Below are 18,856 nucleotides of genomic sequence, written 5' to 3'. Positions count from 1 at the left end.
CTTCACATGTGCTGAGATAGGTGCTGGAACATCGATGACTGGGAATAATTTTAACTCTGCAGCGGATTTCTAACCTAACTTAAAAGCTCTCAATTGAAACATTCACGCACAGGCAATGCCTGCAATTTCTATTTTGAGAAGAGTATCATATCAGAGAGTGCTCCATTTCGGAGACAAACCTCTGGAGAGGGAGAAATCAAGACCTCATTCAAAATCCCAGTCTATCTTTCTACAGCCCTGCCGAAGAAATCAAACAGTGGATCCCTCCATACAAACGGAGTGTAAAATTTATTTTTATTTTTATTTTTATTTTTATTTTTTAAAATAAAAACAAAAAAGGAATCCACAACAATGATGAGTAGTAGTACATAAGCTTTCCGTCCCTTGTCTGCTAAAACAATTTTTTTTATTAAAAAAGATTGCCCTACAGTTTCAATCTCCGCCTATATCACATATTTTATGCTCTTCCCGAAACCCTTTCACCTTTCACCCTCCTCATCCAAAGCCCTCACGCTCATAGGCCCAACGGCTGCGAACGGCATGAGAGCCCAAACGATCATTCAACAGTTACACATCATCCGAGGCTGACATGTCCGAGGCTACTGTGGCCTTTTCTTCCCATTGACAATCTCAAAAAAAAAAAGGAGGGAGTAGAAGCCGCGGAGAAGGGGGGCTTCCATTCGGCTCTCCCAGCGATGAAATGAGCAATCCAAATTTCGCCGATGTCTACCATGGCCCCGTGCTCAATGGATGGAAGGCACGGAGATCTAGACTGTGACCGTCTATATGGTGACAATTTGGTTATAGTTAGGTGCTTGCTGCTGCTGGCCGTCTTGGGTGCGGATGATGATGTGTGGTTCCCGGACTCTGGCGACGTTCCTATGTTTAGCGTGATCGCTAATATCATTTTTCTCATTGTTATCTGGAGCAGTTATATTCTTTTTGTCATTCTCTCTGTAGCATCCAAGCAGCCAAAGCGAAGCCTGGATAACCGCGGAGAGGAATAACACGCCTTGAAAACGCAGGGGATAAGAGGGTAATGTATAAATCGAATCTGACAAAGCCAATTTTGGCCCGGATCACTCAGATCATCTAGCCCATGCCAGGGTAAATATGGGCCTTTGAGGTGTCCTTCATGGAACTTGCGAATCCAATTGATGGACGTCTGTGGTCATGTTAGAAAAATGATATTCGCGGACAAATCAAGGCTGGAAGGGGGAGAAAGGGAAGGAAGGGAAGGAAACTACCAAAGCAGGCAGGATAGTTCCGGTATCCTGTCCAGTGTCCTTCATAGGAGAAATGATAGATTGATACCTCTTGTAGATTCCTAGGGTCGGGTGATTCAAGCCTTACAGAAGAAGTCTGCATCCATCACCAGTCTATCCCTAATCTCCAACAATCAACAATCAAAAAGCCATCCTGTCTTCATCGTCGTCGCCTTTCTCCATTTCCCATTTCCCATCCCCATCAAACTTACCCGACCAAAGGAAAAATTCGACTCAACAGCGCACAGTCAGTAGTTGTACTGGCCAAAATCGTTTGCAACTGATGCTGTTAGGTGCCCCCCTTCACCCCCCATCCTCGATTATTATTTCTCTTCCAATAATTTATTTTAACTTTTACTCACTCATGATGCCGTGGCGTGCGCGGGCAGGCGGGTATTTTCCATGCTATGGTATAGATTTACTATATTCGTGGAATCCCCATGCTGATAAGTACGGCGGGTGTGACGGGGAAGAGGGATCGTCGAAGGGGGAGGGAAGGAAAAAAACAAACGTTTCCAGCTACATAGATAGCTATATGCTGCAGTTTTATGTATGTACCTTACATATATATGTATGGACAATCACTCACACACCACCAAACCGCCCACTGGTAGTAGTAGTGTCGGTGGCAGCCAAATTAACCCCATCCTGGATATCCATCTCCATGTGTCAAAAAACCACTTTAACTACCCCAAGTCCCTCACAAGTAGAAGAAATAGAACCACAATATAATGCTAATGAACGAGTTAGTTATATATATATATATATACAACCCCGTTCAACCTAGCTTGTAACTAACCCCGTCCCCTCAATTCCAACAGCTATATAAAACAGTTCACATAATCATGAATGCAGCATAGTATGTCCATATACTTGGAGAACCTAGCGAAACATCGCGATCCCCTAGATAGGTATGTGGGAGAAATAGACTACACAAGCGTGGAGTTTTTATCATCGAGGTATCATATCAAGACTGCAAAACAAGCACACATGTATACATCCCCCGCGCGTCACGTAGGTTGAAACCTGGCTGTTGAGCAGGGATCATTATTTAAAAGATTAGATACGCCAGAAAAATACCTATATAAGACGTTGGTTACGACAACGTAGGCAAAAAAATAAAAAACCGAAACTAAAGGTTAAGAACGAAGCAAAATATCTGCCCCTCCCGTGCATCCGTGGTGGCCGCAGACATGTTTATTAGTTCCCATCAGTGAGGCTCATCAACATTGGGGCGTATATTCTGTAACTGTTACATTGGTAATGGGGTACGAGGGGGGGGTTTTTTGGGAGGTGTTGAGGTCGTTGTCGCATCCTCTGAACTGCGCTGGCGCCTACCATTAGGAGCGCTCGAGACATGTGCCCGTTCGCGAGGTTCGTTGTCATCATTATCATCACCACCAGTATCTCTCTCGTCTTCGTCACCTTCGTCGTCCGTCATAGCCGGGCTTTCGATACGTTGATTCCTCAAGGCGGACGACAAGCCGGATGCAGTTGACTCTGAGTTAGGAATGCTCGAGCTGCGTCTATCCCCGTCCATGTCATAATCATTGTCGTCTGTAATTGTCCTAAATGCGGTGTCTCTGGAAAAGGATAGCCGTGGGCCGCGGCCTGTATGAGCGCCCGCGGGACATCCTCCTATATCCTGCACCCCTATAGCGTGAGCAACGGCGGCTTCCTCTTCTGGTAACTTTGTGACAATGCTATCAGTGCTTCGTGACTTGTCAAATAATCGGCCGCTCTTCATATCATTCAATCGAAGGACATGGTTGTACCTTTGCCGCGTCGGATTTGCAAGACGTTTCTGTTTCTTTTTCTCGCGCTTTGTTGAGGGGCGGACGACAATAACGGGGATGGGCGATTGTTGGAGACAATATTTAGACACTGAGCCCGGAAGAAGGCCTTGCATTCCACCCAGGCTGCGTCCGCGAGTTCCGACAATGAGCACCGCAGGTTCGTAGATTTGGATCTTAAATACAGTGTCGGGTTAGAAAAAGGACCAGTTGGAAAATACAAAGCGACCACATACCATTCGTTGTATAATCTCCTGCACTTTTCCCGCAGCATATTCCAGTACCAAACTGATCGCTTTCTCATCCGAATTTTTCGCAATGACTTGATCAAGCAGTTTTTGGGCCTCTTGCCTGTATCTTCTTTCTTCCACGCTTGCGTCACTGGCGACCTTCGAATCTTTCTCAACAACTCTTAAACAGACGATTTCATCGCCATCGTCAACGAGTTCGTCAATTAACCATTCAAGTGCGAAATCGGAATAATCATTCTGATCAGTGCCACAGAGGAATGTCCGACTGCGCCGCGTGGGGTGGTAGTCTCTGTGTTTGTAGTTGAGCGTTAATGAGAAATCGGTGGCGTCACGGTTGTCAAATGTGTCGAACGAAACCCCGCGATTATAAGCACTGGCATCGTGAGAAGGTGTTAGCGTAGTATCAGGATGATATTCATCATGGCTGTCAGAGTGGGATGCATTCATATTGCAAATATTATTTGGTGCTTGTAAATGGTGAATGGACCGTCGCACTGGTTGTACTCTGCAGCTGCTTCTGGGGTTTATGACTGGATGACCCTGGACTCCTTGGAGGCAAACCACAGACGCCGAGGCGCAGTGCGCAGGGGCAAGGTGCAAAGTATGCGAATTGGTGGGATGAATAATCACAAAAACTCTCTTCCAGCCACACCGCCAAGCCACGAGGAGAAATCAAAACGTCATTTACGCGGGGAAAATGGAATGATTCCTTTGTGACGAACTACGAACAGACGCTGAAGTGACGAATGGACGAAAACTAACCTTGGTGGGGGAGGAGATGGAAATCTGCCGATGCTGCGGCTGTTCAAAGTTCCCCTTGTGCCATCGGTCCGTTTTTTCGATATTTGAGCCGCAGAGGTCTCGACATTGAACTGGACCGATGGCCGCCGTGGTGAAACGTCGGTCGGCATGGCAGTTGAGCCACTTAAAGTAGAGACACTCGCATCATCTATGTGGGATGGTGCGGTACCATCTGATCCCAAAGCGGACGAACTAGTGTCAGGCCAAATGTTTTTTGTAGGCGTCGACTCGGACATTTGAATATAGGTACCAAACTCCTGAGAAACGGTTTTTCAATGCCCTGTCAATGGGATAGATATAGCCACAGAAAGGTGTAAATCGGGGCGTTTAGTAATGATATATATATATATGGATAGAAACGGGAAAACGGGTGAACAAAAGAAATCCCAAATCCTACAGCCTAACCCAGTCGAAATGCTTCTTTTGGTTTCTTCTCCGATAAGAGATATGCACCATCAGAAGAGATGGGGATTTTTTTTTTTTTATCTTTCGCGCAGAAATAATTCCGGTGGCCAATACTTGATTGGGGGGTTAAGACGAGTATGGATATAAAAGTCTGAGAGAAAAAAATGTCAGCTTAACAGGGCCTCCAGAGTGCAAAGTGACCCAAACGGATTATTCCCAAGCACAATCCAGAATCCCCCTTGTCAACTGCTAGTAAGTCTAGCTGCGTAAACACATCCGGAGCATAGAGAGAGGCAAGAAACTCGAAAAGGGGTGGTGATTGTATATGGATAACTCACCGCTCAGGATAATAGTTTCCGCGTCTGAGCGTCTGAGTCTTGCAGGTATGGTATGACTACAGGATTGGCGGCAAACCTCGGATTTGGACAAAAGGTCAGAGGGTGGGAAAATCAAGATTAGGGCGCACAAGACAGTTTGGGTGTGTCAGGCACCATGAAGCTCCTTTAAGACTTGGAGCAGGATGATTGAGGCACAGGCTGTCATTGTTCAGAGTGATGACCGGTGGGGATATATATTTAATGTACTGTGTGGCAGGCAGATTGTACTAAAGGGACAACTTAAAAACAAATAAAACATAAAAAAATAAAAAGCTGATAGGCAAGGGCGAGGAGGAGGAAGAATGAATAATAGAGAGCGAAGCAGAAACCGAGACGTATCAGCTCTCTTCAGGGAGGTTGGAGGAGGGGATCAACACGAAAGCACCGTGAGCTGTCCAACTGGCACTAGTGCAAAATGGATGGGTTTGATGGAGGTGAAGGTGGAAGGGGAGGGCAAGATAAAAAAAAAACAAGCGAAGATAGACGATAGACGATAGAAGATGGATGGAAGTTGAATGTTGAGGCTGAACCAACCCCCAAAGCCTGCAGCAACAAGTAGCGTAGCCGGGGAGGGGGGACAAACAAACGGCCAGCCACACCTGCCAAGACCTGGGGTTTTCTTCCCCACCCACTCACTGGCAGCCAGGACAGGGCGTAGGTTTGCCAAGATGCCAAGCTACGTGTGTCTACCTTTACCCGTCTTTAGTCAGCCGCCAACCCTGCAGATGCCACACGTCGTCTTAAGCGGAACCTCCGCGACGGAACGAATAATGGGTAATTGGAACAACATTAATAAAGGGATCCCCTGCCCGAAAGACCACTCCTGAACACCCTTAAGACACCCTGACACAATCACACAGACACAGACAGACACACACAGACACACACAGACACACACCGCCTCTCAGAACCAACCCGCGAGTAAAAATGAGAGAATAAGCGGGACGTGGTTATGAGAAGAAGAATGCAGACATGAGCCGCACCTATGTTGCCTACATGTAGTAAATAATGCTGGCAGCAACTTCCAAAATAATTCCCTTTTTTTTTCTTCCCTTTTTTCTTCTCTTTATGAGCTCCCTGCCATATATGTACATGTACATGTACTTGTATCCGCCCGATGTGGTGAAGCGGAGATATCTCGGCGACCAGCGGATCATAAAGTTGACAAGAAAGTACCTAAGTTACTCGCTCTGTAGAAGTGAAATATTCTCCGGCAAGAAGGGCAGTTTGCATCTGTAGCAATTTGAATATAGGCAGGCAGGCAGGCAGTCAGTCAGTCAGTCAGTCAGACAGGCGGTCTAGAATGGTTCCCAAGCAAATCAAACTGAAAAAGAAAAAAGAAAGGCCCCGCCTGATATGACAGCCGGTGGGAGAACTTTCTTGTAACTAACTAATAATTAATATTAATTAATTGGGCGCAGGCCACCTGAGTAGCTATTATTGTATGCACTACATAGATATTACACCTGAACGAGACTTATATTCTACCTCTTATCGATAACACTGTCCAACCCCATCCCATTCTTTATTCTTTTTCTTTCTCCTTTCTAGGTTTGACTTGACTCTCCTGCTATCTCATCCCATTTCACTTTCACAATTGAGCGATTTTGGCTGAAGGCGCTTTGAACTTTGCCCCAGGAGAGGGGAGGGGGATTTGTTCGGTTTCGGGCAAATTCTTCACCTCCTCTCCTGAGTCTCCTCTCGTCCCGTCCTTTATGATCTATCTCGTTGTTCTTTCTTACTGTACGCTGTACATGTACCAGGGTGGATCCCACCCTACAGACCCCGGGGCGGGGCGGGAATTGTTAGAGCAGGATCTTCCCGCCTAGAGCCGGGAGTACCGAGGCCGAAGCTTGGTGGCGACCTTGTCTGGGTAGATTGGAATTTGCGAAAGAAAAAATTGTTGGAAAAGATCGTTAGACGTAAGTGGTGAAAAACACATCGTTTGGATAATTTCGTACTCATCTGGTAAAATATTTCACTTATTTAGATAAAGAGTGTGATCGAGAAAACTAAATCAATTATCCAAAATTGTAGATTTTTTTTTTTTTCAAATATATAGCAATATATAAGATATCAATGTATATGTTGAAGAAATATATAAAAAGGTCAGAAAACCCAGCTCTCAACCAGTCCTAATTCCTAATTCTAAATTCCAAATATCCAAACCACGGTCCGAGGCCAATCTCAAATCCGATCTCCTTGAAACCCCGCCCGTTTCTCTCCGCCTCCTTTCGACCATCGACCGGATTTATACGGTGGGATGGAGAGCGCGGGGAAACACACAGGGGAAAAACGAGAGAGCGGGAAAGAAGGGGAAGGGAGACGTGGTGGAGTAGAATGAGAATGCGAAATGGACGGGAGAATCTGTTGGTTTTGGCTTTAATGCTTTGAAAAGGAGGTGTGGAAAATAGATGTAATATGTGTCTTTGCGGAAATTTGTAGTGTAGTGTAGCGAAGCGGAAGAGGAGAGTGGGTTGTTTGGTTATGCGTTTTATGGTTGAAGCACTGGCTGATGAGAAACGACGAGAAGGGTGGGAGGACAAAGGGGATGTGGTGTTGTGTTAGATAAAAAGGAGATGTTGAAACGCCGCCAAGAGGGGTAACTGATAGTATATCGGGAGAACAAAGAACTTTTTGATATAAGGAAAAAACCCAAAACCCGTCCAAAGTCTCATTTCATCGTCGTCGGCTTGCTCGACGTGTTTACAAAAGAAAAGATATGGCGGTTGATGCAAATGCTCTAAGAAAAAGGCAAAATCAAAAAAGACGTCGCTCAGAATCAGAATCGGAAATCAGTCAGAAGGAGAATCGTAAAGTCGTAAGGCCGATATTCAAGTATTCATGGCTATGGAGGAGATTCTAGATTAATTTAGAAAGCTTCAATCATAGTCCGACCCTCTTGCTGGTGAGGGAGGAAAAACCCGTCCTCGAAAAGCGCTGCCGTTTGTTCTGATGCCGGTGACGACGATAGAGTAGCGAACTTCGGCGGCTCTGATTGTTTTTCTGTAGCGTATAGCTCGGTTGTGACCACGGCTGCCTTCTCGCTAAAGGAGTCGAGTGTGGGCTGTGGAGGTGTGCTGGGCACCGATTCGTCTTCTGACGAAGAGTCGTCGGAATCATCGAGGAGTTCGGGCGGTTGCTGTTGGGAGCGGGAGTGTGTTCGTGTAAGAGCGAGTTCGTCAGAGTCTCCTTCGTCGTCTTCCTCTATAGCTTCTTCTTCGTCTGCGTATCGTAGTATTTCCCGGGTTGTGATTAACGGGGTTGAGGGTATTCGGAACTCCATTTGTAGCTCTTGCTGTTGAGGCTGTTGATAGGATCGGGAGAGTAAGGAGGAAGAGAAAATGTCTTCTTCATCGTAGCCATCTGAGTCGTCGCTATCTGAATCAGAATCAGAAGATAGGTCTTCTGGGTCCCAGTCGTCCTCAGGCTCCTCCACTAGTGCATCAGCCCATTTGATGTGTCTGCGTTGCTGCTGCAGCTCCTCCTGTGATAGCCTTTCCGTAGCACCTTGAACAGAGCGATTAAACCATTTCTCTTGTTCCCTTTCTGCGTCTGCGAGCTCGAGCATGAGAGAATCAAGCATGTTGGCATGGCCTACGAGGATTCGCAGGTCGTGGTCTGGCCGAGAAGCTTCTCTGGAAAGCTTAGCTCTGGCGGTGTGGGCGAGGAAGTATGTCTGGGTGAGGCTCATTTTTCGTTGCTTCTTTGCTGGAGGTGGATGTATTGAGAAAGGAGAGAAGAGAGAGGCGGCGGGACAGGAGGGAAAAGGGGAGGACAGAGTTGACATGGCGAATTCTAGCGGCAGAGAATTGGCTTGTTGTGTGTGTGATAGGAATGTGGTGGTGATGGCAGCGGCAGCACCAGCTGTTGGTTGGGATTTGCTTCACTTTTGAAGGGTTGGCTGCGATGACTCAGTGGTTGCGTGCAAAAAAAGTCTGCCGAACCTTGGAAGTCTGGGTCTGGCCAGGCTCAATGCCGATTGTCCAATTAGAGCCAAGGCGGTGAGAAAGTGCGAGGTAGGTAGGTGGGTGGGTGGCTGCGTCGCGGCGAGTGGTAACTATGGTATTGTGATGATTATTCTTGTTTTTTATCTTTTGTTGTTGTTCTCGTGGAGAAGGGGAAAGCAGGGGGATATAATAAAATAATAATTAATGGACCAACCCCAACTCTGGTAATTGATTCAAATGTAATGATATGAAGCAGGTTTCTTTGGAAGCGAAAACCAAACAAACAATCAACAAAACAGGGAGAATCGGCTATCTTTATGCAGATGGTTGCCTGAGAGTCTGAGCGCTTGGAACTTGGTCCCCAAGCCGCAGTTTATCAATCATCTTCAGAGCTAGTTAGTTGTCCGTACGTACGGCATTAATGCTGCGTAAACACCGGCTGCCGGAGAAAAACATGCACATGCCTTGGATTACTCATTAACGGCCGTATTTGGCTGTGTAATCCATCTGTTACTAATAATGTTGCCTGGGTGTCTGTCTCTAGCGTTTTTTACTCAAGCAATAAAATATAATAACTCTAAACCCGAGTATGCTTGGCTTGACATGGATCCCATCCACGGGAGCTCGCTGTGTCAGCCACTGGAATCCGCTGCTGCCGTGGCCTGGGCTGAGGCCTCGTTGGCGGTGCTCCGGTGTCCGCAGTAATTGATCTGATGGATTATTATTATTATTATTATCTGTCTGCCTGTCAAAAGAGACTCCGGGTAGGTATGGTATGCGAATCATCGACTGTCCGGCGTATATCAGCCACCCCACGAGGCCCTGTTTCAATCCATACTAATACCGGTTACCTGGACAGGAATTAAGTTACGCGTACTCCATGTACTCCGAGCCGAACGGCCGTAACATGTTCGGTACTTGCCAAGGCCTGGAACCCGCATGCGATATGACTTGTCACCGGGCACCTTGCGGAATAATAATAACTACCAGTGTAGTGTAGTGTACGTTACTCTCTGTATTAAATTCTAATTTCAAGCGTATTCGCACTGTTTACTTTTCCGACTCTTATTCACCGCATGTAACTACTCCGCACAACGCATGTCAAAGTCGCCCATAACCTGCCAGGACGACGCCTACTACGACTTATGCAAATTTTGCGGTTCGAACTTCGGTTCGATTCAACAACCACGGACTTCTATCTCCTCTCCCCATCCCTTGGTTGCCCGAATAGTTGATCTGTCAAGGACTGAGTAATCCCATTACTGCGACTTCACACTTCAATTGCGTGATTACTGCTTAATGATTTCCCCTCGTTATTGTTGACTGTTCAAATAACTCCGCTTATGAATAAGATGGCCATTATTCAGCGAAAGTGATGACATATTCCATTTCGCCCTGTGAGGCTGTGACGGAGATAACCATACAGCGTGTGTTCTCATGATGAATAATCAACAAGGACGCAAAAACCAACCCACGCACGCGAAACATGCTCATTTTTCTTCCAATTAATTATCATCACTAAAATAAAAGTAAACGACCCCGCTCTTCTCTAAACATCAGTGCTTCATTTCATATTTCATTCAATCTCTCGAGATCAAAAAAGAGAATCTGTAGCAAGAATCACATTGCTAACCCTTTCCCTTCCCGTGATCGCCGGAGTGGAGTTATGGAGTTATGCACCCCCACCTGGTAAAAAATGCTATCTTTTTTTTGCGCCTTAAATCCTAGGAGGGGATGGGAAGAATAACAAGTAATACTATGACCTAGAAGAATCTACCAACATCTTCGCACATCGACCGCCTTCTCTACATTCCTTAATCATTGATTTTCTTAAAACCCCTGTTCAAGCGCGTATATGAAAACAAAACCCCCCCCCCTCATCTCGGATCTCGGAGATCACTTCGCGGATGAATTGACAGCAAAATGACATAACTTAGTTAATAACCTTGCTGCATAATTGAGTAATCTATGCAGGCGCAATCTCCCCGCCTAACTCAACTTGGGGTGGCCGCTTAACGTCATCCACTTATCCCTCGTTCGGCAGTCAACGACCGAACAATCTTCTTCTCCCTTCCAAAAGGGAAAAATTGTTAAGGATATAGATGCTATATTGTACCTTGAACGTTGTTATAAGGAGACGCTAAAAACATCAGTAATCGACTACTCAATTCCTCAATTGATTTGATGGATGGATAAATTATTCGGCGAGTCGAAACACACCCACCCTGGTTATGGAAGAAAATGCTGTGCAGGGTCTAATCCAAGATCATTCTCCTGTTTCTATCAATAGCACACACAGATATGTATATATGCATTCAAAACACAGCTATAAGACGGGGGACGGCAACGAAAAACATACAAAAAAGGGTTTCGCGAATGCAGACCCGATTCCTCAAACTGTTTAAAACCTTTTATTTTTTCGTTTTCGAAACGGACCCCCGGGCGGCTGTGAGAAAATTTGAGGTGAGTTCGGGGTTAACGTTACTCAGCCACCGAAGAACGTGGGCCGCGGAACAGGAATCATTAGGTATCTTGCAAGAAGATCAGGTGTTGAAGCGAGGACAGCAAAGCGAACGGAATGAACATGAACTGATGGACTGACCTGAATAGACAATGCCAATTATTTTATGTTATTTTTACCATTATTATTATTATTATTATTATCATTACTTTTCTTTCTCTGAATGGCTCTTGTTGGGTTAAAGGTTTGATGCTTCTCCAGGTGTTTGATTACCTTACAGCATCAAATGAGTATGTATACATATCTATAGTATGTATATGAGTAGGAGGACTCAGAAATGCAATGAATTGCGTTGAATCATTTCCGCACATGGCAAAAAAATGAGGCATCAATTGAGAGAACAGGAACTAGTTTGTTGTGTAACAATGACTGGAATATTCACAACGGGCGGAACTGAGCTTCCGCGCATCAGCGAGAGAGAGTGGAATCGCTAGCCTCCAGGCCATGATTTTCTCTGTTCTTGAACGTGGAATAACACAACAATAAAACACAAAACATGTTGTATATTTCCTCCGAGGGTTGTTTTGAGTGGGACAAAAATTACAAACACGAAAAAATTCCGCTGCCTAAAATTTCTTCAGAATGGGGGCTTTTTTCCACGTGGCAGAAAGCTTTGCCCTCTTCTCTCTCTCTCTCTTTTTTTTTGGGGGGGGAGGAGGAGGAGGAAGAAAAACGTGGCCCTTGCATTATTTATTGCCTTTCTCGGAACCTTGAAAGCTGCCCAGCCCACACCTATTTCCTACTCAGGAAATAAATATCCAGCCCTATAGCGTAGGTTTGGTTCAAACTTAGAAGAAGAGTCGTATTCGCGAGCAGGGTAACCTCCCAACCTAGTTACTGCGTACTCATAAAGAGATCTGTCACACCGCCATCGCAATGGATCATTCCTTCGGTCTCGAAAGGGCCCTCGCTAGATTAAGCGGTGAAAAATCCTAAGAATAGTGGTGTGTTGAGTAAGTTAGCAGTCAGCTGTGGCAAGTTGCCTTTTGAAGAATCTCACTTTCAAGGATGGGCAGTGGTTAAACTTTGAAATGTTAATCATCCGTTTATTCTAACAGATATCAATGCTATCATACTTTCATTTCTGATGAATATTAGTTCATTTACTTTAATAACTTTTTGATATTGGATTTCTGGATCTGAATCAAGAGATGTGGTGGTATCAATGGAAATAAACTGCTGTACCTCCCTCCCTTCAAGTCAGGAAGAGATGTGTTCAACCCAGATGGTCTATGAACAAACAACTACGAGAATAAGAATGCGTACAGCATCTCCGGCGAAGTTGCACACCAATGGAATCAGGTGGTATACAAGTACTAGCTATGAGAGGATTTCACAAAACCATTAGCTTCTGAACAGTACTGTAATATAGAGACTATGTCAAATCAAAGATCATTACGGAGTACATACATAGAAGAAGGATTTCCGATTTTGAATATTTTCAGCCTCTTCTTCAAGAACCTCCGAAGCTAACTTGTGATTGGTACAGCGCATTGCTGGACACGTACACCCCCTTCACTGAGGCTGAAAACACACAAATTCAGGGGAAATGAGATGGGCTACTTCATAGCAATAAAAATTGCCCCAAGGGAAGATTAATGGATTTTCAACATCAAAATAATAATTAGCGATGTATGTTTCATCCAAGGTGTTTATTCCAGCTCGCTAGCCTATTTATTGTGTTGCCGACTGGCAGCCAATCAACCACGGCCACTCGACCATGAATGACACCTCGGGAAATCCTTTCGAAACCCGCCAATCATGCGCCGGTATTCCGCATACCTTCTGGTTCCAGGCACCAACTTTTGTGTTTTCAATAGCAGAGAACAGTAGCAATTTTTCATCTCTTGTATAATGTAAGTTAATGTATGGATGTAAATCAAAAGTAAAATCGTGGGAGGAACAAGAGGGGCATGCCTGCCAGTGAAGTGTATTGCTTGCAAATGTTCACAGAATGCCGCATGCATAAATGAAATGGTAAAGCAAAACAGGTTTCATGATTGAGAAGAGTGAAGGATTTCCCACCATGTTTCAGAAGTGCGGGTGTTATTATGGTTGGGCAGCTTCCATGCTGTTGTTAAACAATATTAATGAGGGGATGAAAGGTCTCTCTGCCATTCTCTTCTCTCTTTTTGTCAGACGCATAGCTTTATTTTCTATCAAGAATCTTGGATTTTTTCCCTTTTTCTCTTTTCTCTCCTCTTGAATCAAAAGGCGAAAAACTCGGGGAACACCCCTTCTCCTTCAACAGGAAATATCTTTTCATGATCTCAACCCGTAATTGTTTCCTTGTCTCACCTTCTCTTTCATCCATCATCCGCAGATTACCCCCAACCCTCGCTCATGAGTCACTGCACCGACTCAAACCCACCGCGATTTTTTCCTTTCAAGTTCCTGGCTTGGTCATGTATTGTATTCAACACAACAACGCCCAAGCCGAATCCGCCCAACTCCTGTGTTGTGGGTTCCATTTTGCCTCCTCCCCTTGCGGACCCCACCTCACCAAAGAGAGGTTGAGTTGGAGTCTAGACTTTCAGAGCAGAGTGGCAGAAAATTGGCAGAAAATAATCTCAACAACTTGTCATCGACTCTGCAGGATTTTCAGCTGCGTGTTAGTGTTAGGGCCCTGGGCCCTTGAGCCCCTGAAGCACCTAACTATACCATGCGACTTTTTTGCCTTGATCCATAACTACTTATTGAAGAGGCAATGCTGAATAACTAAATATCTCTCCGTTCAATGGTTAAACCCTTCTCGTGAAAATCCAGGGGCCGTTTGCATCGCGCATTACTGATTCATCGTCATTCATCCCCTTCAGCTCCAAGAAATTCTTTTTAATAAAACAAACGCTTCAACATGGGTAGGACTGGGCTGTGATCTCCTAGCTATATAAGTTACACCTTTAGCGCCGATTTCTGAGTCAGAAAGCGGTAGAAAAAACCATCTAGACAGGGCAAGACATTAGGAATAGTAGCAGATGTCTTTGGTTTTGTGAGAGTGATCGACTTAATGTTATTTATACTTTATATTTACGCTTCTCTGTGGTAGCATATTCCTATCTGGCCAAGTGTTTTTTTTTTCTTTTTTTTTCTTTTTTTTTTCTCCCTGGTCACACGGCGTGATGGCGATTGCCTTGTGGATCTCGCGTTCTGCCCGCATTTTCAGCTCACTTACTGGAGCCCAGCTAGAAGCTTGGGATGCGAAACGTGAAAGCGAAGAGCTCACCACAAGTTCACAACACAACTGCGGCGGGAAGCTCCAGCAATCCTTGAGCTCGCTGGATTGATTGAGGGCGTGATGAGACCATTATCTTATCTGATCTGGTCTTCTCGGCACCGGCCTCGGGTGGATTCTTGCTCCGGGTCGCTTGGGAGCTAGAAGGACAGGTGTTTGTGCATCAATGATACTTGTTTCAGCAGAGGTATCAACTGCTAACATGATAACTGCATCAGTTGACCAGTCTTGCACCCGTCATGTCACAGGAAAAGCATGTGGAGTGTACAAGATTGTTGTCTACGTTGTGCAGGGATCGGTGTTGCGAAAAGGAGATGTGTTTATGCTGCTGCCTGAGAAGAGGGGACAGAGGCTAAATAATTTAATACGGCTGAATCAAACCTGGGGCAGAATTTCTCGCATCCATCTCGCTATCATTCTATTCTGAAAATCCTTCCTCAGACGCTGATGTTTCCGAGGGAATAAAAATGGGAATAACAATTATGACAATAATCCGGTACTCATAATTTCCAGGTGATTCGAAATTTTGCACGAAAAACCTCGGATTCGGATATAAAAAAAAACCCGGAGATTAGCAACCTTAACACTTGTCTCGCAATTATTGTTATTCTTATTCTGCTGACCCGGCAATAATAAGAAAGTGGAAAGCCAGTCGGAGGGTATGAAAACTGTCATATCCGGCATCGGTTGCCGGACAGTCGTCGTTCCGCTATCCCGTCCACATTTTCCTTTCTTTCCCATTGTTCTGGCAGAAACGGGAAGATCGGAAGATTCGGGACGCGAGCAGAATTGAGCACAACATCGCTTCAAATTAGATTGTTTTGAAAAAAGGATGGATGGATGGCTTTTATAATCCATAAAAACAAAATAAAGAAAAAATTCCATGAGCTTGAGTATCCATCAGGATTCTATCCCCCATTGTTGTAAATTTTCATTGCTAATTTTGTTATTTATTTATTTTGTTGTATCAACGATAGAGAATCATTTTTATGCAGTCTTCTCCTCGGAGTCTCAACACTGCGCAGCACCTTGAACATATTATTGCCATGCAAAAGGAGCACTCCTACCTATCCAGTCCAGTCAGCCAACAGCTGCATCGGAAACATGACGCTGGTTCTGAAATTGGGGAATGGAAGCAAAAAAAAACCATTTCCGTCGCTTCTGAATAACCTTACACCGTCTGTGGTCTCAAGATGACGTAATGACATGCCTTTTCAATTCAAGTCGAAATAGAAGGTTTATGAATAACAATACCCCATATGTCAATTGTTTTCTCTAGAGGGGTTGAGTGGATATGTTCAAGATGCTTCTGGATGGGATTTTATTCCTTCTATGTTCGACTATGTTCGATCCCCGGGTCATTCTTCTCGTGTGCGCGCGTGGGAGATAATCAGGGGAAGAGAGAGAAAGCGAAGAAGAACAGGAGCCAAGTCATCGATAGGACGAATCAAAGTTGCACGATATGTATCTGTCAGGCCTTTCTTTTCCATCCTGTATTGATGACGGGAGATCGTGCAAAGAGGGCAGGGGAAGCATGATGTTGGAAATAATGAGAGATGTTCTATGTCTTCCCCATTTTTGATTTTCTTTTTGATACATATGTGCAGAGTGAATGGACGTTGTTTCCTGTAAAGTGAATTGGTGAATGAATGAGTGAGGAAGGTCATATTTTCCAGCACAGACACAGACATCTGAAATATAAATTGGATGCAAATACCTAACTTGTTTGTTAGATAATATATGTGCTATACAGTAGTAGTGTGTATAACAAAACATGCATACATTCACAGATCTGAACCACCTAAAAAACAAAATGATATTCCCAACTCTCACTATGTCACAGTTACTCCCGCAATCCATTCTAAATATCGCTCCCTTCAAATTTTTGAAGCCCAGAAGTCCAAGCCAGGCACCTACTCCAGGGAAACAATCCCAATCATCCCAATCGCAACGCGAAACCCGCCCCCGCCTCAGACCCGTTCCCATCACCACCGCCTGCTCCAAAGACATTCGCAAAATCCAACCGAGGCGCCTCCTCCCCTCTCTTCGGCGCCTCCGGCGTCTCCCGCCTCCGTCTCTTTTCCATACCCGCCCTTAGACGGAAACGTGGGGAACATCTCTTTCGCTTTGGGCTTGGGATCTTCGCCGAAGTACGGGTGTGAGAGGCATGTTGCAGCGTCCGGGCGGGAAGCCGGATTGAGCACGAGAAGGTGAGAGAGGAGGGTTAGGCCCGGCAGTGGTGAGGTAGGGGAATTTCGAGCGGGGGAGGAGGGGAATGCTGGCGTCTGAGGTTGTGGTGGGTGGAGCACCACTGGTGGGGAGACGGAGGGATTTGGCGTTGGGCAGGGAACGGAAGGAGGGCCAGGTTTGGGTTGTCGGCGGTCCCGTGAGGGCGAAGATCTGTATGGTTTGAGCGTTAACAGCGGTGGTTTCAACATGTGATAGATGAGATGGAGCTTTGTAGGAGAGGTCGGTCGTACCTTGGATAGTTGGTCTACTTCATTCTTCCCTTGGAATAACGGCTCTTTCGTCAAAAGCTCACCGAATATACATCCTATACTCCACATGTCGATCTCCGGTCCGTATTTATCTGCTCCAAGTAGAAGCTCCGGAGAGCGATACCATAAGGTGACCACTAGCTGGGTCAATTTTGGTGGCGGGTCACCGTAATATCTCGCCATTCCGAAGTCCGCAAGTTTGATTTCCCCTCGATTATTCATCAGTAAATTTGATGTCTTCAAATCGCGGTGGATAATCCAATGCGAGTGTAAGAATTCCGTTGCGGAAATGATCTGTAGAAGTAACGTCTTCGTCTCTGATGGTAGGAACGGCTCGCGCATATCCTCGAGGAGCGTCTTGAGGTCATGTTCGACGAAATCCATGACGAGGTAGACGCTATAAGGGGAAGGGAAGTACATGAGGAGACGAGCTGGTTAATGATTTCCGGTATCCGGGCTTTTCAGAAGAACTTGCATATAAATAAACGCGCGGACTTACTCATCCATGTCATTGCCCATCACAACTTCGCGTAGATGGACAACATTTGTATGCCTGGACTCCAGCAGGGTCTGGATCTCTCGCAGTCCAGTGATTGGAAAACCGTCGTTGCAGTGTTCCATCTTCAGTCGCTTCAGCGCGACAATCTCGCCAGTTGCCAGCTCCTTCGCCCTCGATACCAGACCATACGACCCTTCTTCGATGCGATTTAGCCGTTCGAAATTGTCCACATGCCTGCACGGTCCCCATTCTGGGGCAGGAAATCGTAGCAGGCGAATAGGTTTCTGATCAACAGTAATTCCGGGCTGTGATTCTGGTTCATTCGACAACCTGCGCCGCTTGGTTGGCCTCCCTGCATCGCCATTCATGCCTTCCTCTAGAGCTTGCAAAGAGCCATTTGCCCTCTGGTTCACATGTTTTTGTGCAAGCAGTTTCTGAGCCTCCGCTTGTTGGCGCTGTTTCTCTGCCTTTATCCGTTTCCGCTCCTCCTTTTCTCGTCTTTTCTGCGCAAGAAGAGCCTCTGTTTCGGCATCATCCTCTGCCCATCTTGATTTCGGCGCGGTCGACATTGTGTGGCCCGATGGCAATGTGAGGATTAGTCTTAACTATCTATCTTGTGTTCTGTGTTGTGGATGGAACTGGATTATCTCAGCATCCTCAGCCTAGTTATTGATTGGAGTGCCAACCTTTGACTCACTTTTCTGAACATCAAATTGAACTTTATCACTCTGAAATACACATGTATTATAATCTAGTGAGGAAAATCCTCTATAAAATATATAAAACATGTAATTGTAATCACTGAAATAATTATCAACACTTTTTTTATTTACCTAGTCAATATTAGTTTAATCTATTAACTATTAATTTCTTTAAAAATATCTTGGAGGATAACGCTGTAATCTAAGGTGTGAGACTACCTAGGTAACGTAATCAACCACCTAACGCTCGTTTCCACCTAACGCTCGCCTTTGTAAATCAATTACAATCCACTTTAAATGTTAATATCTCAATAAATATTCATTATTTTAATTTTTTAATTTGTAATCTATAAATATCAAGACTTATAGTATAATATAATTTAAAATTATTATAATACAGTTAAAATTGATTAAAATATAGATTCAATTAGAAAATAAAATACAGTATAATAAAATATATAATATTTTATTATAAATTAAGAAATATGTATTATATATTATTGAAAATAATAATTCTTATATAAATATATTATAATTTAATAAATATTAAATTATTTTATATA

General features: G+C 44.8%; 3 protein-coding genes across 4 annotated transcripts; all 3 read right to left on the bottom strand.

The window, feature by feature from the left end:
* Positions 1 to 280: 280 nt before the first annotated feature.
* BDBG_09252 lies at positions 281 to 5,498 on the bottom strand. 2 transcript variants are annotated; one of them, XM_031723926.1, is made up of 5 exons: positions 4,854 to 5,498; positions 4,072 to 4,666; positions 3,295 to 3,682; positions 1,531 to 3,234; positions 281 to 673 (listed from the first exon to the last, which is right to left on the bottom strand). In XM_031723926.1, the coding sequence occupies exons 2-4, from the start codon at positions 4,344 to 4,346 to the stop codon at positions 2,518 to 2,520; spliced, it is 1,380 nt and encodes a 459-aa protein (XP_031581304.1). In that variant the 5' UTR covers positions 4,347 to 4,666; positions 4,854 to 5,498; the 3' UTR covers positions 281 to 673; positions 1,531 to 2,517. The 2 variants fall into 2 exon arrangements, with proteins under 2 accessions (XP_031581304.1, XP_031581305.1); XM_031723927.1 differs by having other exon boundaries at positions 370 to 673; positions 3,295 to 4,666; positions 4,854 to 5,483.
* A 777-nt stretch (positions 5,499 to 6,275) lies between these two features.
* Positions 6,276 to 9,579, bottom strand: BDBG_09251 (uncharacterized protein). The gene has a single exon (XM_002620383.2). It carries the CDS (start codon positions 8,680 to 8,682, stop codon positions 7,765 to 7,767), a length of 918 nt encoding a protein of 305 aa, XP_002620429.1. The 5' UTR covers positions 8,683 to 9,579; the 3' UTR covers positions 6,276 to 7,764.
* Positions 9,580 to 15,394: 5,815 nt separating this feature from the next.
* On the bottom strand, positions 15,395 to 18,271 carry BDBG_09249 (CMGC/CDK protein kinase). The gene is made up of 3 exons (XM_031723925.1): positions 17,593 to 18,271; positions 17,076 to 17,490; positions 15,395 to 16,995 (listed from the first exon to the last, which is right to left on the bottom strand). The coding sequence occupies exons 1-3, from the start codon at positions 18,159 to 18,161 to the stop codon at positions 16,690 to 16,692; spliced, it is 1,290 nt and encodes a 429-aa protein (XP_031581303.1). The 5' UTR covers positions 18,162 to 18,271; the 3' UTR covers positions 15,395 to 16,689.
* Between the last annotated feature and the right edge of the window lie 585 nt (positions 18,272 to 18,856).

This window comes from Blastomyces gilchristii (genome assembly GCF_000003855.2).
Source record: "Blastomyces gilchristii SLH14081 genomic scaffold supercont1.37, whole genome shotgun sequence".
Lineage (NCBI taxonomy): Eukaryota > Fungi > Ascomycota > Eurotiomycetes > Onygenales > Ajellomycetaceae > Blastomyces > Blastomyces gilchristii.
The sequence above is the reverse complement of the archived record's forward strand: the minus strand, read 5'-3'. Positions and strand labels throughout refer to the sequence as shown.